Consider the following 26,138-nt stretch of genomic DNA (forward strand, 5'->3'; position numbering starts at 1 on the left):
AATTGGGTTTAACGTCGTGCTTGAGAATATTTCCCTCATATGACGACGTGCATGCATGTGTATGTGTATGTGCGGCTGCTTGTACTAGCCCAGACTGAAGCTGGTTTATAGTGCTAGCTCACTGAGATACCATGCCGCAGTGAAGCATGAATACCCCACTCAGACACATTATACTGACTCCGAGTCGACCAGTCCTTGTTGTACCCATTAATGCCGAGCGCCAGGCAGGGACCAACAAGTACCATATTTTAACGTCTTTTGGTATGACGCGGTCGGGGATCGAACCCGCGACCTTCCGCTCTCCGGGCGGACGCTCTAACCACTACACCACGGAGGCGGTTCACCTCTCAGGTGGTAGGTGGAAACACTACAGACAACACTAAACTACTAACAGTCTAGCTAACTACCTATCTAATGACTCCGTGTATGTATGTGAGCTTTGGCAACAAAGGGAAGGACCGGCTAATATTTGGTTGTGTGTGTGTGTGCGTGCGTGCTTGCGTAGTCCCACAAAATGTGAGAAAAGCATACTGTATTTCAGAAATAAGTTTGAATGTATTTAGATACATTTCTACTAGACCTTTAGGTTCTTGACTAAACTGGGGATCAGGTGAAGACAGGATTGTTTATGTGGGTTTACCAAGCTGTAGTTCGTGAATGGTACCCTTTAAAACAGCTCCCTCTCATCCTGACAACATGCTGTTGTATTTGCCTCATGGGTCAAAGTCAAGTCAAAGATGTTTATTGTATTTCCGCCCATATACATGGGTCATATACATATGGTGCAATAAGTAGTAATAAGTTCCAGACAGCAAATCATTATGCAGGCAGTAAATTATGTACAAGTAGTGAAATACGATGCAATTTTATCAGATTGTTACGTGTAATAAGCGCATAATTGATATAGTACGAGAGAGAGATGAAAGAGTAGTAGAGGGAAAGATAGAGAGGGGGCAACACCAGAAATGGGCTTCACACATATTGTCCATGTGGCGAATGGGACCCGGGATTAGCAAACGCTACCTTATCGTCCACCATTGGTCATTCCATTAACCCATTAAACAGATGAACTGACACAGAAAAGACTACTATTTGTAATAATATTTATTTTCCACAATACTATATTGGTTATGTAAAGATAAAATCATGCAAAAATATAACAAAGCACTTTGTAAGGGATAAAATAAACCTGTCGAGCAGCTAACAAAATACAAAATATATACTGGAACAACTATGGTTCCCTATTCAAGAAGTTGAATCGTTTTATGAGTAAAACATTGAATTCAGGGTTCCCACGGGCATGGCAGGCCAAAATTCCCTGACTTTTCCCTGACCTTTCCCTGACAAGTATAGATTTTTCCCTGACCATTTAAGTGTTAAATACTGGCCTTCTTCCTCCCTTTCAGTCAGTCCTAACCACCCTGTTAAGATATTTCCTTCACACATATCATAAATACACACAATATTTGTTAATTTATTACATTAACCAAAACATTGATATTTGTGATGAAGAAAATTTTCCTTGACTGTCCTGCCACAATGTTACATAATACTATTAGATACATTTGACCGTGACCATCAAATATATATTCTCAGGTGAAGTCAGTAATATATCATCTGAAAACTTTGTATTTTATATTAAAGGCTTTTGACAAAGACCATAAATGTGAAACTAATGATTTAATTGAATTGTTTCATTCAAAGTCAGGAACACATTTCTTTATTATCACAAAATGTTGTAATTATCAAAGGCGTATTTGGAAAGAATAAACATGCAAGATATAACTTTACATTCAACTGTACTGTACAACCATGACAACTAGATTATGAACATCATGAAACCACTTTCAATTTTGTGAATAAACAGCAAATGTCAGAACATAGGGCATATTATAAACTTATGCTGTACTTTAACAATGAAACATATATGGTATTTTTGGCCAATATGGGCTTTCACAATTTGCTAGAAACCACCATAGCCATCATACTATTTATAATATTTTGGAACAGTATACAAATGAATGAAAATTATCTGTTAACATAGTTATCTTTAGAAGAGGTGGATCTGTTGCCTATAAAGAAAAATGTTTTTGAAAGGCAAACAATTATCTATTGTTAATCACTATCTCGGATTAGTGTTTTTCCATACTAAACAACAGTGTTCATGAATAGCGTCTGACCCTCTGACAAATCTGGCAGATTCGCCAACGGTCAGACAGAAGTCTACAACCCGCCGGCCCCAGTGTCTGACTGTATATTTCAAAATGACTTTGACTGAAGTTGTTTTATGTGACATGTGACACTTGTTTGTTGTTTACAAATCTTATGTTTGTTAATAATTTCAATGTCAATTATAAGAAATATTAAATCTGAAATATGTGTTTAATTTTATTCCATGGGTCCTGTGCATTTTCAATGGATCAGACAGACATCTGAAACTTACAGGACCCAATGTCCTGTGACTTTGAAACACCATTCGTGAACACTGAAACAAGAGTCATCAGAAGATGACAAATCCCCCAGCCGATACAAATATGAAAGAGCAAATCATCTGACAGTTACTTAAAGTTGAACTTCATTTTTTTAGACAAATTCCAATATGTTTCCATGGAAACCAAGAAAAAAAGATATGACAAAAATCTGTAAATAGCAAAAGGCACCACTTTAGGTTCTGTTTGATATATCTGTCTAGTTTTGTTGAAAACATTGAACCGTTTTCAAGTTATGCTCCGGAAACAAAATGATTTCGGATGGACGGACAGACAGACAGACGGGCAAGGCGTCGACTATATATGTCGTAAAATATGTTTCATATTGTTTGATTTACAAATCCAACCGATTGTGCTTCATAGAAGAATATGTCTGTTATGTCACCCGGCTGTAGAAGATGAAATTCACATTATGCTGATTTAAGAAAACCATACATGCCAAATAATTATCTGTAAAAATATCCTTCAAGTGACTTCGCTTCCATTCTATCCTCCAGAAATGAAAATGTAATATGTAATCTAGGGCTTTATGTAAAACATGTTGTTATGCTTAAAAGCAATCTCTTATCTGAACTGTAATTTATTTCATGAAATGTCTGTAACATGTGCTGCTTCTTTGACTTTGACTACTACCATACCTGATTAGCGACATTCTGAGTCTTATTTTTCCCTGACGAAAACCCTAAATTTCCCTGAGTTAAATCCCAAATTCCCTGACTATTCCCTGACTTTTGAAAACATATAAAAATTCCCTGACTTTTCCCTGACTTTCAGAGAAATGCCAAATTTCCCTGACTTTTTCCCTGACCTGTGGGAGCCCTGGAATTGTTTATTAAAAACACAAGGACTTTCATGGCTTATTACACTCACATTTGGAGTCATCGTGTTTGTTTTTTCCACAGGACGTTACAAACAGTAAAATTGTGATTTAAAACTTTCCATGGAAACACATCAAGGATTAAAGTCTGCATCAATGTATAAAATCTTAAAGGTTTCATTTGATCTGATATTTACATTAGTTCATGGTCAGTGCTCTTCAAACCAAAAAGAATATTATTAATTGTGACAAAACATACAGTTGGAAGTAAAAGGGTTAAAACATGGCCATGATTCATACATACAGAAAGGTTATAGGTAATTCTATTTAATTATGTGATACATATTCTGACACCAGCTACATCTCCCCCCTTCCCTCTGTGGTATAACAAGGGCTCTCTATATTGTATACCGGCTGTCAGTATACCGTAGATGTCAAATAAGAATAAGGGGATATATGGCCATCTAATCCTCTATAAATGTATATAAACATATAAATACTTAAGATACTGGAATATACCTCATAAAAGATGTATTGGGTAAGTCTTAAAAATGGGATACATTATATATTGCTGGTAAAGACAAGTGTATGAGTGATATAGGTCTTAAAAACTGGACATATAATCCCAGTATTGATAATGATAAAATTTGTCACAAGCATCACAGTGAGCTAAATACATGTGACTAGTCAACTGATAAGAGGTAAAAGAACAATGTATAGCATTCATTAAAACTGATAACCTTGCAAGTATAACTACTAACAATTGCACACAATTGGCAGAAGTCTTTGGACAAATCATCTGGTTAGTCTTTAGACTCGCCATCAGGCTCGTCATCTGATTAGTCTTTAGACTCGCCATCAGGCTCGTCATCTGATTAGTCTTTAGTCATCTGGTCAGGCGTCCAGCTACTAATCAGGCTTCTGTTCCATGTTGGCTTCAAATACTGTAATATGAAAACAAGAGAATGTTACAATGTCTGAAAACTGGCTGAGGTTGTTGACAGTAGTCTATCAAACAATTGCAATATGACTTGGTAGACTGATACCATCATGTATCATTCTTAATGTAATGAATTATCATGTACTATCATTACTGTGATCAGTCTCCATGTAATCTGGTATATTCGGTGATCCAGCCAAAAGTCATAGCTTTCTTGAAGACCTTGGGGAAGCAACTCTGTATAGCAAATTGTGCCACCCTTGCAAAAAAAAGTCCTGACTCTTACCTCAGTGCCTGCAGTTGTTCTTCAAGTTCATCTTTCTTCGAAATCTTTACCTCCTGCAAGTCAATAAAATTAAGATTTGTTTACACTCTACTGGAATAAAATAACATGATTTGTGGTGTTTTCCATAATCACTGTTTAACGATTGAAAGGATAATATCGAAATCTGTATGATTTGAGACTAGGCATCGTGACACACCCTTGAAGAGATGTGTGGAAGTCAGTTCACAAATTCATTATTGTGTGTGTCCACCATTGGCGTTGATGCAGACTCGGCAACGACGATGCATAGACGACACTAAGCGATAGAAGAAAAGTTGGGGAATGTTGTTTAGGGCTGCAACGTTCGATTCATCGAAAATCGAATCTGACACTATCACTTTTTGATTCGATATTTGAATATGTATTTAAATTATTTTCAAAAAGCGTGAACAAATTTTTTAAGTCAAACTCAAGCAGGTTCGAGCACTGAAATAAGGCGAAACATGATTGGATGACGCCGGGCTAATTATCCAATGAGAATTGTTGCTAATAGACATTGCCAAGTTGACAATGGATTTCACACGGAAAAAGCAGACCCTGAAAGTTAAATGCAATCTGACGTTTTTACTTGTGTGAAGAATCGAATCGAAAATGATAGATTCAAGGGTCCAATATCGAAAATCGAATAGAATCGAGGTCTGGGTGAATCGTTGCAGCCCTAATGTTGTTCCATGTCTGAACGCTTGTCCCAATTCAGATAACATCAATGGCTGATTCTGGGCTTGATGTAAACGTCGCTCCATTTCATCACAAGCATGATCGCTAGGAGACAGGTCAACAACTGGCCAGGGAAGTACCAGAATGTTCTGCTGTCTCAGGAAATCTGTCACAACATGAGCAACATGTGGACAGGCATTATCATCCTGAAGCGTTACATCTCTGTCCTTGAATTAACGGCTGCATATGAGGCCCAATGATGTCATCCCTGTATCTCAGACCAGTCAGATTGTCATTGACAATGACAAGTTGTGTCCGACCATGAGATGGGATGCCTCCCCATACCGTAACGCCCACGCCACTAAACTGTCCACGTCCACTGGTCAGTGAACAAAACACAATCTCAATCTTGTCTCCTGTACTGTAGATGCTGTCTTCACCATGCAAGACATGCCTGTCAGTGATGTTGGAGCAAAACTGGACATATTGCAGGCCATCGGGGCCAGATGTTGTGCTCCCTGTCGGCTCGGTACAGTCCTGGAATTGACTGGACATAAGCCAGGAATAGTCCAAGTACTACTTCAAGTAGTCAAAGTGGCAGTCTGGAATTGATTCCTTAGATAGGTCAGCTGAATGTGGTTGTCTTGCTGAAGTGACGTGACGTCACGACGCGGACGACCAGTCCAAGGCAAATCTGGTCCCATTATGTTGAAAACGCAAATCTCTTGTGTTCCCATTATGTTGAAAATGTTTATTCATTGTCTCCATAGAGATGAGATCGTGTTGGGAATTGGTTAAAATTTAACTGATGGACAACCAAATATGTTAGCTGGCCATGTAGTTCTTCAAAATTTTCTTCAAAGGATGATTATGATTTTCTTGGATCTTTAAGATAAATTCAATGTTTATTCATGAAATGTAACAGAGGAAAAATATTCAAGTGTTCCAGATCCTTAGCCCAGGTCAGTGCTGATCATACTGTTCCAACAGTCTTTCAGTTACCAGTATCACAACAGTCAGCTTTAAGTGCTGAGACATAAAAGCAATAACTTCCTCGGTGAAACCAATGAACAAAGGTCATAAACTCGGACTAAGGATCATGATTGGTTCAACTCAGCACACATAATATTACCTCCTCTGTACTGAGAGTCTGGCCAGACTGCATCTTCATTTCCAGGGCTTCTATCTGGCGAATCTTTTTCATTAACTGTTTCTTCTTCTTAGCACCTTCGATTCCGTGCTGCAAGTTAAAGCAGGACATGTCACAAAAATCTCCATTACTTTACAATGTTGGTGTGCCAATCCAAAAATACAGTGTTGCTTCTCTGTGCAGGCAAAATATACCATATGGTAATTGTTTTATTCGGTAGGAGAATGGACAACATAACTTTGTAATAAGTATCAGAGAACGTATCACTGGAATACTGAAAACTGATGAACTGTGATATAAACCATCAATCATTTGTGGGATGGCTAAGGGAGACAACTCTGCTCTACAAATTTCAGCACTTCAGACAACCATGTCATCCAAGCCCCCTTGTTGTGTAGGGAAGGTTTGGGTCCAAACGTGTGATGCTGAAGGCTGAATGACAGCGTCACCATGACAACTATCAGTGGGATGCTGAAGGCTGAATGACACCGTCACCATGACAACTATCAGTGGGATGCTGACGACCGCATGAGACCATCACCATGATAACAAGAAGACAAAGTCATCAATATCCCCTGCAATGGCAAAATACTCTTCATGATTATGTCTACGAGTTATGATTATGTCAAATATTTAGGTGTGTATATAGAAAAGTGGAAGGAGAGTATTGAAAAGTTTTTAAAGTTCTGCTCCAGAAAGGAGCACTATCACCAATTTCAGTCTGTCAAACTTGTTGCCATGGAAATGTCAAAAATATTTTATTCAGAAATCCAAAACTACCAAAAGGCACCAGTACACCACCAGACCTATCTATGTGCCAAGTTTGCTGAAGAAATATTGAACGGTTTTAGAGTTCTGCTCCGGAAAAGACAAATGTGCACGCATGGACGGACGGACGACGCGCACACGGAGTCCATTTTAATACCCCCTGCAAAACGCATTGTTATCCCCCCCTAACTTACAGTATCAACTGGTGTATCAGTCCCAGATCCAGAGCTGCTGCCAGCAGAATCTACAAATATATCCAAATATCAGTCTAAACATGTAATCAAGGGTGTGCTCCTATCGTACCTCCACAAAAAAGATGTTTTAATAATTTACAGCCAAAACAACAGTAATTTAAGAACTTTATGAAGCATGTAACGATTTTACTATTATCAACAGAAAATTGTTTCTTTATTTAACTAGGCATCCAACTGTTGAGTAAATGGTAACAGTACACACCAAACCAGTCTTTGGCAGGTATCTTCACATTGCCATTGTGAGCAGGAACTCTCGGCACAACAAAGACGGGATCAGCACCTGTTGGAAGCCATTACAAATTAAAGAACATTCAAGAAAAGTAGCAAAAATGGAGATATGACCAACAGCAGCAAAATGTGACAAACAAAATGTCAACTATTACGAGGATCTAACAAATACACTATCAAACCAAAATAAGGGAACTATTTAGTTTAATGTAGTATTCGCTGAGGTGACCATTTACAACAGTGGCATGGCATCAGAATACAACATCTAATTGCAACGAAATTTCACATCAAAGTTTACCATTGGCAATGAAGACTGAGGTGGGTTAGTCAATATGCGGGATGGGCTGTTTGTCAATAGCCTCAACACCATGTTTACAGACTAATCAAGGGTTTGGCTCCGATTCAGGTTGAAACATCAGTGAGTTTCTTGATCATGACCAGTTCATGGGCGGTTGTGTAATGATGTAGAGCAGTAGCATGCGACATGCGAACTGATTTGGTTGTCAATGCACATTTGACTTGCCAAGTACATGTTGATGAGCTACTGTACCCTGTCCTGGTTCCATTCGCAATAATTATCAGTAGAAATTTTGAACAAAAAGATGTCAGCACTGGCTGGTGTTAAGGCACAATGGCGTGCAATACCAAAGGAAACTATACCCAAGTTAGTCAACATGGTCAATAGTATTCCACCAAGGTGTAACGCCCAACATGGTGGACACGCCTGATGTTGATCATGTCGATCTGATTTCCTGACAATTATCATTATTACACCTTAACTAACATTTCATCAGTTCCCTTATGTCAGTAGTGTAACAATATCGGTGAATCATCATCATTATCATCAACATTATTTGTATCTGTATTTCATCCTTATGGCCGTTTTGTATCAACTCACAGATCAACTCATATGATCATTATGTTTTTCATAATTATCACTGTTAATTCTTAAATTCTTATTTCCTTTGCAACTATGGCAACTATAAGATGGAAGACTACCTCTGGGTGATCCTCTGCCATGACCGATCTTTAACGATCCTCCATTGCTCTTGCTTCCAAGGTTTAAGGATGGCCAGTCACAAAACTGACTAGAGTTACTGGCCTCTGCTGAACTCTCCCTTGTAATACCATTAACGCCGCCAGTCAGCAGTGAGTCACCACCACCCAGACCAGCATAGAAGGCTGCTGGAGGTGGGGCACCAACACGCCTCCCCCGCCCTACAGGCTTGACACGCGTCTGGTCAGGGAACGCTCCAACTGGAACTTGAATGTTGATTTGAGGTTGGGGGACTGGCTGAGAGGGTGGGATTTTTACATTAGGAACTTCAGCCTGCTGGGCTGGTGCTGGGACGCCTTGGGACACAGGTTTGTGAGCCGACGGTCTGACTGGCTGTGGGGCCATGCTGACAACAGCCCTGCCTCTTCCCATTGACGAGGTGCTGATACCAGGACGAGGGGCACTGACACCTTTAACTCCTGTGTGAAATTATACAAATGTATCATAAAATATGTTAACTGAACAAAAAATAAAGAATTTAATCATAAAAGATATTAATTAATCATTCTTAACTGATACAAGTGTTTGCCACTGATATGGCAATGTCCCCCGCCGCTAAAGAATGGAATATCTATATTTACTACTTTTAATTTTTTGGTCACATACAAGAAGCTTGAAATGACTGGTGTCTGCATAATCACGAAATGTAGGCTGTCAACGTAATTGAAAACATTGGGTGCAATGTTTTATGAGATATCGCATTTAAATAAGTTTGAAAAGTGGTCAAAGTGTCGTGGTGACCTTGAAGATAAGGTCAAATTCACCCAAATAAACTGGTGTCCGCGTAATCCCCCAATGTAGGCTGTCACCAAATTTGAAGATATTGGATACAATATCACTTTAACAAGAGTTTGAAAAGTGTTCAAAGTGTCGTGGTGACCTTGAGGATAAGGTCAAGGTCACCAAAATCGACTGGTGTCTGGGTAATCCCCAATAGACCACCAACATAGAAATGTCACCAAATTTGAAGACATATGGTGACCTTGACAACAGTTCATGAGATATCAATGTTTTATGAGATATCGCATTTAAATAAGTTTGAAAAGTGGTCAAAGTGTCGTGGTGACCTTGAAGATAAGGTCAAATTCACCCAAATAAACTGGTGTCTGCGTAATCCCCCAATGTAGGCTGTCTCAAAAATTTGAAGACATAGGGTACAACAGTTCATGAGATATCGCGTTAACAAGAAACGGGACATAAGTACATATGGACGGACGTACAGACGCCCCTGAATACATAGTGCCCCGTTCCGCGTTGCAGCGGGGGACAATAAGCTTTATATTTGTCAGATAAAAGGGTGCTATTTGCATTAATGGCTTCAACATTAGGGTAAAATCATGGGAATAAATAAATAGACCGATCCAGTCTGTCAATCAAAACTGGCGCATGTGTCAATTTTGGCCAATCAGCAGGCCGGGCACACTGTGGGATCAAATGATGCCTCCGAAGCGATGTGCTTCGAATTATGCCATTTACACTCGCTATATCTATTACATATTGCTGCGATTTGATGTGTGCCTTTAACAAAACCATTACAATCAAGCCAAAAAAATTGAGGCGGATCAAGGAATGCGATAGGCCTAACGAGCAGTTAAATGTCGGCACCGTCGTTCACAAAACCTGTACGTCTGCTCGAAGGTGAGAATTTGCACGAATTTACACTTTTGCACATGTGCAAAAGCATTACCAATGGATGACAACAAATAGCAGTTTTTGCTTCACGTTTTTAGTAACTACTGGGCATTGAGTTGGTACATCATAAACCTGAAATGACACAGGCGAAAAAGCCGTGACACAATGTAAACAAATCTGACAGTGAGCTGATTTCGGTTAGGGTCAACTGAAAGAGCAAAACTGGTTTTCATTAAAGAACAATGTGGTGGATATGGTTGCCTTCACGATTAGATATTCTTAAATTTGTCACACATTTTAGAATGTTTTAAAGTTTCAAAAGCACAATCTGAAGTCCTATGTACAGTACAGTATCTGTTGATAGTGCAAAACATTCGAGGAGTAATATTTTTTATCCAAACGGAAATATCGTCAGTGTCAGCAGTTGCCTATCACACAATATCCAAACATCAAAATTAATTCAAATGAGTGTCTATAAAACCATGTCTTAAATATTTCAGAATTTCTATAAAGAGATGGGACCTTGAATTGATTTAGCTTACTCCATGTGGATCGGAGAGACGAAAACTATGTGAGAAGAATAGTGACTTTGTGGAATATCGGACGGAGTGAAATATAAGTTTAGTTCCTAACTATGAGAACATTATTTGTTTTGATTTTTTGTCACAGCATAAATTTTTTACATGTAGGGGAGGTACATTGGTACATTTTAGGAGTAATAACATAGTTCTGTCATTTTAATTATAATTCACTGGAAATGATAGCAAGGTATGTTTTAAGAATCTTGCCTCCTTCAGGGAACGTGGAAAGGTAATAAAATAGATAATAATCCAATCAATTATAAATAATTACTTAATTGACTCACATATCAGATTCATGTGAATTTAGGCGGAGACGGACCTATAATATGTTTACTAATAAGATTATTCAGAGAGTGATCACTAGTATCATCACTCATAATAAAGTTATTTCAACATCCAGAGAATTTGAAAAAAACAAAGGCTACGTTTTGGTCACACCCAGGCATTATTCAGTCTTGGAACCAAATAACTTACAGAATTCTAAGTTGACTGTTCATGTAACTGGAATGGATATTGAAACATATTCAACCCCGATTTCATGTAATACTTCTTAGAAATCATCAGCTTTTGAGGAGGTTACCAAAATTTGAAGACTGAGCCAAAGTAGTGTTTATTAAGATGTTGGTTTTGGACAAATTGTTCAAGGTTTGTTTGTTTTGTTTTTTTTGTTGATGCTTGTTTGGAAAATAAGCTTAAATTCATATTAAATTGCACACTGGTTTAATTGCAGGAGGTGAAAGCTTCAGGACATTTTCATGTATGTTTTCCTAAACTTTTGTTATGACTCTTACCAAATTATTAAGCAACTTTAATATAATTTTGATGACACTAGTAAGTATCTCAGAAAAGGAAATAGATCAGAATTAGTGTTATGTCCCTAAGGGATATGGTCTCAGATCTAATAAAACAAAGATTATCATTGTTTAAGAAGCAATAATGTCAATATGTAATTTTATTGACAAAAAGCTTTAAACTTTGAATATATTCTTTGCCTCTTATTTACATTAGTAGTTAGCAGTTAAATATATCTGAAGAAAAAGCAGTATATTTGTATGTTGTGTAACATTCTATTTCATCCTAGTTAATTGTTTGGATAACTGTGGATCCTCTGTTCAAAGATTTTGCATCACACGTTTCCTATTTCTGGAAGATGTGTCAGTTAGTGTACAGGTGCAGACTGTATCTTGGATTCTTTGTGTTTATGGTGGTGCGACATACCTGTACATAAATGCTGGCAGTTCATGAAGTCCATTATAGTGGAAGTTTGTAGATTAGGATTCCACAACAAAGTATACATAGAAAAATAAATTGGAAAGGATTATTAAAAAAATGGATTTCCTTATATTCAGTGTTATTTTAGGATGGTGTACAGATTTTGAAGAGAGAAATTTTACTGAGAATAGCTGCAGATTAGCTGCTGTTAGGATACTGTTTTCCTGCTTTGTTCCTTGAAAGGTAGAAACCCATGTTTTCACAAACTATTAAATTAACTAAATTTGAACAACGGATAAATAAATAAAGGCAGCACGCTCAGTTGTGACAATCTATTTATAGATACCAAAACGATCTGCAACTTGAACATGTGGTTGTGTTCACGAGTTTTTATAATATTACGATGGGATTTTTAGAAAAAACAACAAACAACATAATTCAGTTACCTTCCCCTGCTAATATCTTAGAGGAACGTGAATTGCCGGATAGATTATTTGGTAGAAAATATGCTTCCCAATCTCAGCAGCTGGCTGAGACGATTTTTCATCAGGCATGTAGATCTAACTCATTTTCACCCGCCAATTGTACAACCTGTCAACTAACATATATTGAAAATAAAATACGTATAACTTTCCTTTTTAAATATCATTCACAAACGATGGATACCAAAGTACAACAAACAGAATTCATTAACAACATTCGCAATCACGTACGTTTCGCCGGCGGTGACACCATTGTGATTAGTCAGTGGTTGTCTCCCCTAACGTCAAAAACGAAGTGGGTGGGGCTTATCGGCCGGGACTGGATCGGTCTATTGGCATGCCAAAAGTGATGCAAGTCAAAGATGTTGACTAGTTCAGTGAAATCCATGGGATCTGGTAAGCCAGTGACAAAAATCAGGGAAAATACAAATACAAACCCACACACAACAGGGGCAGAACTGATACACCTCCTCAGAATAAATCATTTTCCCATAAATGTACAAAGAGTTAACAAACCTCTAAAAGTTACTTTTTGTTTTCAGCAAATAAGGAGCATTCTATTGACAATTCTGAGAATGTTTATTCACTACTGCCCCAGGTATTCACAAGGCTAGAGACAAAATATTTCAGTTTCTTCTTTGGTAGTTAGAAACTATCGTTCACTTACCCCGGCCCCGGCCTAGCCCACTCTGAGCCAAGGAGTAGGCGAAGACAGTGGAGGGCACCTGCTGACTGTGTGCTGGGGCGGCAGACTGGTACATGCTGAAGGCTTGAGGCTTGTTTTTGGGGAGGCGGAGCTTGCCATCAGGGTTGGGCACCTGGTTCTCTTTGTTCTGCTGTGCAGGAACTACTGGCCTGAAAACATTGATATATAAGTCAGTGAGTAGGTGAGTGTGTGAATACTGCACCAGTGTGAGTCAGTGAGTAGGTGAGTGTGTGAATACTGCACCAGTGTGAGTCAGTGAGTGAGTTAAGTTTTACACCGCTTTTAGCAATATTCCAGCAATATCCATGAAACCAGAAATGGGCTTCACACATGGCACCCATGTGGAATCGAACCTGGGTCTTTGGAGTGACGAGTGAACGCTTTGACCACTAGGCTCCTCACATGTGACATATACATCTTTCAAGCCACTCTCCAAGCAGACTGTCATTGGTAAATTCTTTCAACCCGAGTGAGTTTTGATTGTTACATGTAAATTGTATCCAGACATTATTGCATGCTGACTGACTGACTGAGTTTGGTTTTATACCGCTTTTAGCAATATTCCAGCAACATCACGGCAGGGGACACCAGAAATGGGCTTCACACATTGTACCCATGTGGGGATTCGAACCTGGGTCTTCAGCGTGACGAGCGAACGCTTTAACCATTAGGCTACCCCACTGCCCCCATTATTGTATGCATTGATTGTTATATTAATATCCAAGTTGTTACAAATACAAACTGTAATAAAGTCATTTGATACATGTACACGTTTTTATGGTCTTGTCTCCGTATGTCAAAGGGAAGTAACTCTACTGTAGTGGTGGAAATAACGGTTCGTTTCATTAGTCCGTATGTTTCACTGTCCGAATGTTTTTTATGAAAGACAGAAGTGTTCGGATTAACGCGGACTGACTGTAACAACAATGCAGCCATGACACATTGCACATCTGTGCAGTATTCACAACAGCTGGGTTCATGTACTCGTAATGCCTGAATTCAGTCTGTAAGAACTCAGTAAACATGGTAAAGACAAGTACACATGGGGAAAGCCTTATAGGTAATTACTTCCCCTGTTGTTACACTACTGGATTATCTCCCTTGTATCCCATCTGTATGTTCCACTACACTAAATCAGAATCACATGCTCCCTGAGCGAGCACCGTATATAAACAACTGAAGAGACAGAGACACGTGACAGCTGTGAATGGATGAAATAGTGTAAGATGTTTATGTTTTTTAAATGCACATCCATCCAGTAGTTAAAACTGAGCACAATTTTAAGTATCTACTGCTGTCATTTTTATCACCATGACTTATGCTTATTGTGTGTACAGATATTTTCCAGTAGGTGACATTTGGTGCGGAACTGGGGTTGATGTGTTCCGCTTCCTGTGCTCGGAACATTAGCCGGACAAGTTGGCCACAAATTGTGTTTTATTGTAGTTTAAAGGCCAGGCTGTACCCATGTGTACATGGAATGGCTGTTGATAGCCTAAATAATTTTTTTAAAATCTAAGGTTACTATAGAAGTCTATGGGAAAACATTTTGGTGTTGTGTACCCTGTAGCACATGTACACTCACTCTTCATGCTCTGGGTTCAGGCGTCTGTGAAAGGACCGCTTCTCAGCGGGAGTCATTCTGAATGAGAATTGAAGCATATGATTCTAAAGGCAGTCAAGATCTAGAGTAATAACTTTCCAATATTTATTTACAGGTCTGACTGGTGAGTCGAGGTGATATGATGATACAAATTCATGACACTGAATCTAAAAAATATAGCAAATTCAGTTAATTTTTTTTGCAGGGTTGACCTGGTTAAATAAGAAACAAAATGAGTGAGTGAGTTTAGTTTTACGCTGCACTCAGCAATATTCCAGGTATATGGCGGCGGTCTGTAAATAATTGAGCCTGGACCAGACAATCCAGTAATCAACAGCAAGAGCATCGACCTGCGCAATTGGGAACCGATAACATGTGTCAACCAAGCCGGTGAGCCTGACCACCATATCCCATTAGTCGTCGCTTACGACAAGCATGGGTTACTGAAGGTTCATTCTAACCCGGACCTTCACGGGTCAGAAACAAAATGAATAAAAATCATTACAACTTGTACTATATGGTTGGTCTGTTGTTTAACGCCGCATTCAGCAATATTCCCGCTATATGGCGGCGGTATGTAAATAATTGAGTCTGGACCAGACAATCCATTGATCAACAGCACAATCACCGATCTACACAATTGGGATACAATGACATGGGTCAACAAAGTCAGCGAGCCTGACCACGTGCTGAACCAGTTAGTCGCCTCTTACGACAAGCATGGGTTGCTGAAGACCAATTCTAACCCAGATCTTCCCAATGTACCATTTGGAAAAACCTACTGAAAACCATGCATTATGTAACAACCACAGCACTATGCTATCAAGAGTCCAGCGTTACCCTGTGATGTTCTTGAACTTGACTTTATCAAGGAACTCTGGGTTGACGCCAATTCTTGGATGGGGATTCACATCTGCAAGATCAGTGAGTATAGAGTCATTTTATATCTTCTCAAATTCAAAATTATTATTGATAATGAACTTGCTTCCTGTTTGTCAAGCACCCAGCGAATTGTTCCAGTGTATTTAACAGAATCAAGATATAACACACAAGGTAATATAGAACCATATACCTTCATCCCAGCTTTCTGAACATGATATTTCATACTGGTTGTACGCTGGGACATCTGTACAGCCCTTGAAAGTGCCAGCTTCTTCACTTTGTAACTCATGGTCTGAAATGATAAAAAAACATACCTTTTAACACTCTTATGTTAAAATACGTTTTGATATCAAATTTCTATTTATGTTGAATCAATCCTTTAATAATCACAAGTCAAAACATTCAGAATTAATTAACCAATCACAATTTTTAATTTGATGATTCTCCAAGTTCATTTACAAACAATAATAATCAGTATTCAATCAGAACAATCCAGTTATTACCAGTAAACAATGGCCAGGTAGAATTATGTATCAACTATCAACAGAAACCTAACTACTGAGATCGATTTCACAAAATATGTTGTCACGTTTGGATTTTGTATGTTACTTTTTACCATGTTACCTTGACTTTAAAGATACAAGCAGACTTATAAATTAACACCTGGAAATGGAATCAACCTTATAGACAAAACAAACCATTAAAAAATGATGAAATCTTGACTGATTCCCTAGCACCAGTTTCACAACACCAAAGAGGATACAGAGTGAGTGAGGCTTAACGCCGTTTTAAGCAATATTCCAGCAATGTCACGACGGGGGACACCAGAAATGGACTCGGATCTTCGGCATTACAAGCCAACGCTTTAACCACTATGCTACCCCACCGCCCCAGGATACACAGCAAACACCAAAGAAGCAGATACCAAAGCATCGGGGACAGGTCCCGACAGATTGGACAAACGTACTGTGTGCAATTTCCCTCTCAATGACAGCCTTGTCTGGACAGGTTGTGATGTGGAACCTCAGTTCTGGACGAGGCATCTCATGACGAGCATTGAAAGGACATGTTGCAAATTCCTTAGATGTATGATTCTGAAAAGTATCCAATATGATTGAGTGAGCGAGTGAGAGAGTTGATTAACGCACCTTTAAACAGTGTTTCAGTTATATCATGGCACATCAGCTGAATGTGGGAGGATAGCCCAAGATGATGCAGGTCGTAGATGGTTACCACTTTCCAATGCTTCAACCCCACCATGAACCGGGATGAAGGTAATTTTATCTCCTCGGCCTATCACCACCTATTTAAAGATCACCAGTAATCCATCAATACCTCATCAAAATGGCTTCTATGGTCCCTTTCGTGTATTGTAATCATAACCAATCAACCTACTCAGTACTCTCTTCAACTCACTATTACCATCTCAGTGTACATCAACTCATCTATAGTATAAACTCATTCTGCAAATTGTTTTAATCACTATCACTCTGTACATCAACCTACTCTGCTCGAATCATCAATCATGCTAATTAGCAATCCAGTGTACATCAACCTTGTCAATTGTATATACTCACTATGCAGCTATGTATATATTCTCCATGTTACAACTCTTTGTATCACTTGCTTGATAGTAATAACAGTGTTAGAAGTAGTACCTACACCGAAACGTCGCACTCATTGCAATAAAGAAGTTGACTATCCATAGAACTTGGTTTTCCTTCATCTATACAACATCTAAAATACCTCTCAAAGAAGCACAGGCTGCTTGGGATCAGTTCTAACCAGAATCTCCATCGGCAGAGACCAGTAAACTTCTACCCAGTGACTGCTTCTCATCCATACCTTTCTACATTTCATGAGATGGTACTGCATACGTTTGCGCCGGATCATGTGTGACTTGTCATAGGGACATGGCTCCACCTCCTCGGGGTCTCCATACATGTCATACTCCAACATGGTTATCTGAAAAGCATTGGACATACATCACCAGCAGGGTCAGACAACAACTTGTTGTGAGGGGGTCAGGGTTTCACTGAGCTGCCACAAATGGCGAAAGTTCAAATTCCCTGACTTTTCGAAGACTTATCCCTGACCAATTTGATTTTTCACTGATCAAAATTAGAAGAAAACAAACAAAATTTCGGCCTCCAAACTCCCCTACAGCTGACCTTTCCACCCGTTTTACTGAAGACAAAGTGAAATCTTAACATGTAATCAAACAAATACAGACATCCATCTATTCTAACATCAAGGGGAAGAATATGACATAGAAATATTACCTCTGGTAAACACTGACATAAGAGTTTTTGTTTATTTATTTTTTTATTTCAATGTGTTTATTGTCAGAAAGTCCCTGTTATAAGATTGAGGATCATCTCCAGGAAAAGGGTGACTCTCATTTGTACAGTATGAAATCTTACTGGTAGAAATTCTGACATTGTCTAAAAAACAAAACAAACTCATCCACTCTCACATTCATACTAATACTGTTGTGGTAAAGAATATATTCATCTTTTCACACAAAAATATCAAGTGTTTCCTACAAAAATAGCGTTGATGACATCGTATCGGCGTAACAGTGGCCGCTCGTAACATCCGTCTATTTTGTATGGGTTTTCGACAATGAGCCATACTTTTTGCTCCGCACTGCGAGGGAGTGTTGTGATCACGTGGCTTCCTATTTATATATTACCTGTCACCAGCAAACGACTGATCTTACTGAATTTTCGCTTGCTATTTTTTGTTATAAAGGCAACTGATTTTGTATCTAAAGTGGTATTAACGATCTCGGGTAAATAATATTGATGTTTGTTTGCTTTTTATGTAACTTTACTTCCCGATTTCGATTGTCAATAAAACTTCTCATGACAGGGCAGCCGCCCTACCAGTGAAACTGTTTGTGCACTCCGATCGCACACGTACTCACCCGATATAGCGAGAGCAAAGCAATCGTCGAAATCACCAGAACGTCGAATTCAGCTCGTGTTGGGATATATCATGGATCAGTCACAGGTCGAAAAGATGAGTTGAAAAAAACTAATGTCGTGAGCTTATCGTTTATTCATTGTACAGTACCTTACAATGTTTTAGTCGATTCAGAAACAACTTCGCGTCCGCAGATTAATCCATAGGCGCCCGACTCTGATGTATTTATAAGTATGACCTATATATATAAAATATAATACATCAGAGTCGGGCGCCTATGGATTAATCTTCAACGAAAGAAAAAGGGGAATTCCCTGGCCTTACTTCAAAAACTTTTACGACTTCAAAAACTTTTACGACTTACCAAATAACCACCACCTGCTGATCAGACTGTGTGCGGAAAGGCTAACAATGAAAACTCCGCAATGTTCCAATTCTATTCGGTCTCAAAATTATTCTTCACACAGGCTGTACGTGTAGTCTGTACCAGGGGGTGCGTCGTGAGTTGGCCACCAAAATGTCTCCTCTGCCAGTTGTGTCACTTCCGTGATAAATCGTCACGTGGTACAAGCTCCTTGTAGCGATCGATGAGACTTGGTTTGCTGAGAAGTTTCAACAACTACCGACACTCAGAATCGGAACAATCTGCAATATATGGAAGATCCGGATTAGGTCTGTGGTCAGGTAGACTAAGGCTTAGTCTCTGAATATATATAATTTGGATAGTAACAAACAAGCCCCTTTATATTGAAAAGGAGCCCTAGGGAGACCAGAGATTCAGAGGAAATCTAGACTTGCTTTAGTTAGGGCTTTAGCACTGCTGAGGGGGCTTGGCAGTAGCGAAATTAATGTGGCTCAGGAACTGTATGTAGACTATAAGGGCCTGTTCGATTATTGCGAAACTGGTTTTGGTCTTTGAAACTGGTTTCTCCTGTTATAATCGAGTGTCTAGTTTCGGATACATGGTTTCAAAGTGAAACTAGTTTCTAGTTTTATAAACGAGTGTATGGTTTCACCATCCGGTTTCAAAATGGATACCAAAAACATGTCTCAGCTACTGTATATGTGGAACGAATTGATGACAGCACAGGTTTTCCATTTTATCAGTGAATTAACAAATAATAAAGAGATGAGATGCTTTTGGAGGTAGATATTTGCGTATATGTAATTATACTGTTAAAAGTAATTATATATATACAAGTTACATAAAATAGTCATGTTCAAAAGACTGGGGCTTTAAATAATATTTTCCTAGTTCTCAGTTGACTTTTATCATAATTTGGGTTCCAAAAACTGCTGCTCTATTTTGCCACCAAGATCAGCTGAACTTAGCGCTTTCGTTTCCGCCATGTTTGTTGTGAGAGAACGCGAAACTGAAACTGCGAAACCTGCCTCGGAGATTGTTTCGAAGTTTCAGAACCCAGTTTTAGGTTTCGACATAATCGAGTGCATGGTTTAGCATAATCGAATAGGCCCTTATAGTGGTCAGGGTCTGCACTAGTCTGTGCGAAAGCCTACTTTTGTAGCTTAAAAGAAAAAAACAGCGAAAGTTCTCGTTGCTTCGAATATTTTTTCATTACTTCGATTATGTTCTCGTTGCTTCGATCATTTCCTCGTTGCTTCAACTATTTTCTCGTTACTTAGAATATTTTCTCGTTGCTTCGAGTATTTTCTCGTTACTTCAAGTTTCAGTCAAATCTTGAAATTTCGACATTTACTCGTTACTTCAATTATATTTTAGTTACTTCGAATATTTTCTTCTTGTTTCAATTTGTTTTTCAAAAACTTGAAATTTCAAGTATTTGCTCATGGCTCCTTTTCAGTATATAGTTTATTATTATAATTTGTGAACCGTTTTCTCTATAAGATATATTCAGTTCAGAGACTAGATGTTACACAAATCTGCACAGAGCTTGTAATTATCAGTTGATCTCTAGCTGTCACTGTTGTTTAGCTTTAGCGAGGCGGGTAACAAGCCACTTCAGGCGCGTATAGCAAACTAATTTTTTCGTGTAAGCCCGATAGCAAAAACAATATTTTTAGATAGTGTTGAGGGCTTGCCCAACTTTAATTTTCAAAATCATGTGTAAGCCCGAGCTTTTTTTTAATAATGGTAGCTACGCCCCTGCAGTTATTTTGTGTACGCCCCATAGGTTGGAAAGCTGTATATTTAGATAGCTTTGAGGGCATTTTGGCAAGAATTCTTTCAGCACAAATCATGTGTAAGCCCAGGCAGTGATGACCGAAATATGGAATTTGACATGCTACAGTCCAAGCATTTGTTCTTCATGCATGGATCCTCAAAGTACAAAGCGTGCAGTATTAGTATCGACATCCTTCAGCACCCGCCTCAATGTACAAATTGTACAATGTAGGTGACGTTATTTACTCTTGATCAGCGTATGACGTCAAGGATTATTTGCAAGAGGTTGGAAGAGGTGGACGTGTTCACAATACACAAGCACGTGAGTACTATATGAAGTAACTGTAGGGGACAATAGGGGGCGCCATATGCATATTATCATATTAATGAATCTAGAATGTTCACATTTTACATGTTACATAACATAACAAAATGGGAAAAGGACAAAAAGGCCTTCATGTATATCAGTGCTCCTCCGCATATAGTACATTATATATTATAATCAATACTAAGAAGCAGACATTAATTCTGTAGATTTTCCTGGATCTAGGTTCAAAATTATGATTTTAACAGGCAAAAATATTTGGTATACTTTCTTTTTGACGGTAGTATAGGAAGCAGACATTAATGAATGACTCAAAATGACTGGACTGACTGAGTATGGTTTTACGCCGCTTTTAGCAATATTCCAGCAACATCACGGCGGGGGACACCAGAAATGGGCTTCACACATTGTACCCATGTGGGGATTCGAACCCGGGTCTTCGGCGTGACGAGCCAACGCTTTAACCACTAGGCTACCCCACCGCCCCAAAGATGAAAGGACTGACTGACTGACTGAGTTTGGTTATATACCGCTTTTAGCAATATTCCAGCAACATCACGGCGGGGGACACCAGAAATGGGCTTCACACATTGTACCCATGTAGGGATTCGAACCCGGGTCTTCGGCGTGACGAGCCAACGTTTTAACCACTAGGCTACCCCACCGCCCCCAAAATGACTGGAGTGGTTGCCCGATGTTTAGGCTGGTGTATCAGCGTGAATGGACAACCGGGTGAAACCTTAGCACGCAGTAGGAACGACACGCACAGACTCGCTTACGTCGTGTTGGTGCTGTGTTGGAAATGCGGTTAGCGACTACATCAAACCTCTCTGAACACGGTCTTTATTCGGGAATGGAAACCAACGCTAAAAATGGAGAAACGAAAACATCGATACCACACCGACAATCGAAATTGAAGTGTGGGTATTTCTCAGTTCTTACGCTACTGTTGACTTTAGCTATCCTGTGTTGCACACTACCCGTGATAATCTGACAACATCACACCCACTCATCAAGAACAGGACCCGTCGGGACAATTGTCACCGCAACAGGTGTCAGCCTAACAGACAACGGGTGTATGCGGATTCAGCTACACCTTTCGGCAACAAAACGTGTTTCCATTTGTGTGAAATAATACCTTCCTGTAATCGATATTACACAATTTCTATCTGTGAAAGCGACACTTTTAGGGACACATATATTTCAAAAGACGAATGAAGTAAATTAATTGCGGACATTCCACGCATAAATAAACTTATAAAAGCGCTTCAAGTTCTGAAAATCAGAAGCGTCATGCTCATAACACGCGTATGTTTTATAATATGAAAAGAATCTGGTATTGTTCATGACTAGAATACAGATGTAGCAATGTATACGGTGTCCGTGTGTTTACCTCATGCTTCCCTTGGTACACTCCCAATACCAGTGGCCGTTAGGATTTGCCCGTTAGTGATCCATTGGAGGTTATCTCCCAATTGACAGACACCCATTTGACAGACAGTTAATAGACAGACACTAAACTAGAAGGTTAATTAGGGTAACACCTACGGGTATTATGGAACAGTCCACTGTCCAGTGAGAAGCGTAGGGTGAGCCTGAAGCAGGTTCGTTACTGAGAATAGAACTTTGTTGTGATTAAATGATAATCTGTCTTCTCTTCTCAAAATTGTTTTTACTATCAATATTATCGAATATAAAAACAGGTTTGAGGTTTTATTGTGTTTATTGATTGAAACATTTTATGCATTCAAGAAAAGGATTGGGCACAACTTACCCAACTTAGAAAAGCCCTCCCCCAATAATAGGATATGTACAACAGAAGTTAACTGAGAAAATGTTTTGTTTGAGAGATATTGATAAATGACATTGTGTAATCATAGATATAGATATGTACATATTTGAAAACATTCTGATTTTCAGTTAATGAGAAACCTACATTGCCATGAAAGATAAGATTAATACCAGTCAATGCTCTAATTTTAACAATACTTTCAAAAGATTGTAACAGTTTACTTTGATTAGTATACAGTGGGCATTCAAGGAAGTAATGAAAAAACATTCTCATCTCCATGGCCACATTGACATGATGCGTCATTTTTTGCAGTTATTCTAAATAAATCATAATTAAGTGTACTCGTCATATATATCTTAATTTTGTGTGCAAAACATTTAACTTCCTTATTCCATGTGAATACTATTTAGGTGCACACTTTTCTTCCACGTGGATATAAGATGTAAATAATGCAACAGAGTCGCAATTCCTAATAGCTAAGGAAATATTATTCCATATTTTAACTGTTGATGGAATAGAAGATGATGTTGAGTACCTCAGTCTTGTACATGGTTGCCTACTACAGGTGGGAGTAAATCATGAAGAACTGTTTAGTAGGAACTTTAATTTCCTAAATGCTCCATTTCTTAGATGTCATCTGGACAATATTTTCAATATGATAATGCCAACTCCCGTTAGACGAGAAGGTTAAATCGAAATGTTTATGAAAATCACCTCTTTTTTTTGCAGCATTCAAAATTCAAATTAATGTCTTTTCGGCGATCTTTCAAAGTAAATAATATAGCTTCAGTTTTCTTCTTGCGTTTTTATTTTGACTATTCCATTATAATGTGTAGATAACGGGTAGTAGCTAATCTGTTCATTGAACCGTAAATGTTGTTGTTTTAAGGCGTCTGCGATATGCCTGTCTGCGTAATGGGAGGACACCCCATTGCATCAACCTATCACCGTTGAAGTGATACACATACACTATCTCCAAAACCAAGACAGGCAAAGCTACAGGCATAGACGATATCCATATCGAAGTACTAAGAAATAAAACAAGAACCTTATTCTTCCATAAAACTTTTAATGTATGTTTTAAATATGGTGTCATTCCTGATTGCTGGTCAAAAGTTGTTATACAACCTATTGTAAAGAATTTTAATACGGTTTAATTATGACCGTCGTGACCCCTCCAACCATAGAGGCATTGCTATATCTCCGGTCAGCTACAAACTCTATTGTTCTGTTTTAAACAATCATTTGTCAAGAAGAGAATAATCTAACAAATGTAATCACTGTAAGAGACTGTGAAGAACTATCGTTACAAGTTTTTATAAGAACAAGGACAAATTCATAACAACGGTAGAACGCAAAACGAGGATCGGGGAAACACAAACTCAGGCATTACAGAATCTATAAATCGATATTGAAACAGAGGCCTTAGTTTTAACACCTAGGTCAAAGTCCGACTGTTATGCCCCGCTTTGTTCAGGACGGGTACAGCACCTCTACGTGGAAGATAGAAGATGTTTTCGGGATTCTGATTCCGCATACACCCGTTGTCTGTTAGGCTGTCACCTGTTGCGGTGACCATTGTCCCGAGGGGTCCTGTGTGATGTTGTCAGATTATCACGGGTAGTGTGCAACGCAGGATAGCTCGAGTCAACGTTTTGAGAAATACCCACACTTTAATTTCGATTTTCGGTGTAGTATCGATGTTTTCGTTTCTCCATTTTTAACGTTGGTTTCCATTCCTGAATAAAGACCGTCTTCATTTCCAACACAGCACTAGCACGACGTAAGCGAGTCTGTACGTGTCGTTCCTAGTGCTTGCTAAGATTTCACTCGGTTGTCCATTCACGCTCATCTATATACCAGCCTAAACATCGGGCATCCACTCCAGTCATTTTGAGTCATTCATTAATGTCTGCTTCCTATACTACCGTAAAAAAGAGAGTATACCTAATATCTTTGCCTGTTAAAATCATAATTTTGAACCTAGATCGAGGAAAATCTACTGAAACATGTACCACGGCAATGGCTACTTATATGTAATGACAAATGTCTCGTCTCGCGAACTGTCTCGCTCAAACGCTCATTATCTGGAAAAGTAAAATGTACGCGTACCACAAAATGCAGAAAAACCGTATAAAAGCAGCTGATGACACAAGGCATTATCACAGAATAAAAAAGCACACAAGGAAAATGCCACGCCTGACCGCAGTACTGAGAGAGAGAGTCGTAGGAATGGCCCAACAAGGAGCGTCACATGCCCTCATCGCGAGAACCTTCGGGTGCATCCGGGTATGTATCACTAAGTTGTTTCAGCGTCTCCACTAGACAGTAGACAGGCCGAGAAGTGGGAGACCGCGGGTGACTACGCCGCGAGAGGACCGCTACATCCGGGTAATCAACCTCAGGGACCGCTTCATCCCGGCAACGGCAACGGCAACAACGGCACTCGGACATCGTATCAGTCGACAGACAGTATCACGACGACTGCGTGAACATGGTATTCGAGCACGACGTCTATACCATGGGGTGGTACTGACACAACAACACCGGCGTAACAGGCTCCATTGGGCAAGACAAGTGCGATGTTGGCAAGTCCAAGACTGGTCACGAGTCCTCTTTTCGGATGAGAGCAGGTTCTCCGTATTCACAGCTGATGGGCGTCGACGTGTCTACAGCCGTATAAAGAACGTTTAACTCCGAACTGTATTCAGGAAGTTCCCGCGTATGGTGGAGGTGGTGTTATTATGGTGTGGGGGGAACTATGTGGTGAACTGCCAACAAGGCTAGTCATCAGTCGTGGCAACCTTACAGTACAGAGGTACAGGGATGACATTCTGCGACCGGTAGTCCTTCCATTCATTCACCAAGAACCACGTGGCATTGTCTTCCAACATGATAATGCAAGACCTCATACCGCCAGACTGACAAGAGACTACCTGAACAACATGGCCAGCGTGTTCACCAGACATGAACCCTATCGAGTTTTTGTGGGACAACCTCGACAGTCAGTTTAGGAACAGACCAGTACCCCCAGTCAACGTGCAACAGCTGGAACAGGGCCTGAATGACGCCTGGCGACAGATTCCACGCAACGTCATTAGACGCTTGACGTCATCCATGCACCGACGTATTGTTGCTTGTGTCGATGCTCAAGGAGGACATACTCG

General features: G+C 39.3%; 1 protein-coding gene across 3 annotated transcripts; it reads right to left on the bottom strand.

The window, feature by feature from the left end:
- Positions 1–3,344: 3,344 nt before the first annotated feature.
- LOC124270721 lies at positions 3,345–19,265 on the bottom strand. 3 transcript variants are annotated; one of them, XM_046705755.1, is made up of 14 exons: positions 19,076–19,265; positions 17,629–17,748; positions 16,751–16,877; positions 15,974–16,075; positions 15,742–15,814; positions 14,884–14,940; positions 13,260–13,447; positions 8,628–9,104; positions 7,603–7,680; positions 7,341–7,390; positions 6,361–6,468; positions 4,533–4,585; positions 4,200–4,250; positions 3,345–4,144 (listed from the first exon to the last, which is right to left on the bottom strand). In XM_046705755.1, the coding sequence occupies exons 2-13, from the start codon at positions 17,740–17,742 to the stop codon at positions 4,244–4,246; spliced, it is 1,434 nt and encodes a 477-aa protein (XP_046561711.1). In that variant the 5' UTR covers positions 17,743–17,748; positions 19,076–19,265; the 3' UTR covers positions 3,345–4,144; positions 4,200–4,243. The 3 variants fall into 3 exon arrangements, with proteins under 3 accessions (XP_046561711.1, XP_046561710.1, XP_046561712.1); XM_046705754.1 differs by having other exon boundaries at positions 3,345–4,250; XM_046705756.1 differs by lacking the exons at positions 3,345–4,144; positions 4,200–4,250; positions 4,533–4,585 and adding an exon at positions 6,902–6,938 and having other exon boundaries at positions 6,446–6,809; positions 7,332–7,390.
- Between the last annotated feature and the right edge of the window lie 6,873 nt (positions 19,266–26,138).

The sequence above is a fragment of the Haliotis rubra genome, unplaced genomic scaffold (assembly GCF_003918875.1).
Source record: "Haliotis rubra isolate DU_JTF1 unplaced genomic scaffold, ASM391887v1 Scf154, whole genome shotgun sequence".
Lineage (NCBI taxonomy): Eukaryota > Metazoa > Mollusca > Gastropoda > Lepetellida > Haliotidae > Haliotis > Haliotis rubra.

Coding starts and splice junctions, on each gene's coding strand:
- LOC124270721 (XM_046705755.1), bottom strand. CDS start 17,742: ATGTTGGAGTATGACATGTATGGAGACCCCGAGGAGGTGGAGCCATGT. Junction 16,076..16,750: donor TGAGAGGGAAATTGCACACA/GTACGTTTGTCC, acceptor TTATCATTTCAG/ACCATGAGTTACAAAGTGAA. Junction 7,391..7,602: donor ACCTGCCAAAGACTGGTTTG/GTGTGTACTGTT, acceptor ATATATTTGTAG/ATTCTGCTGGCAGCAGCTCT.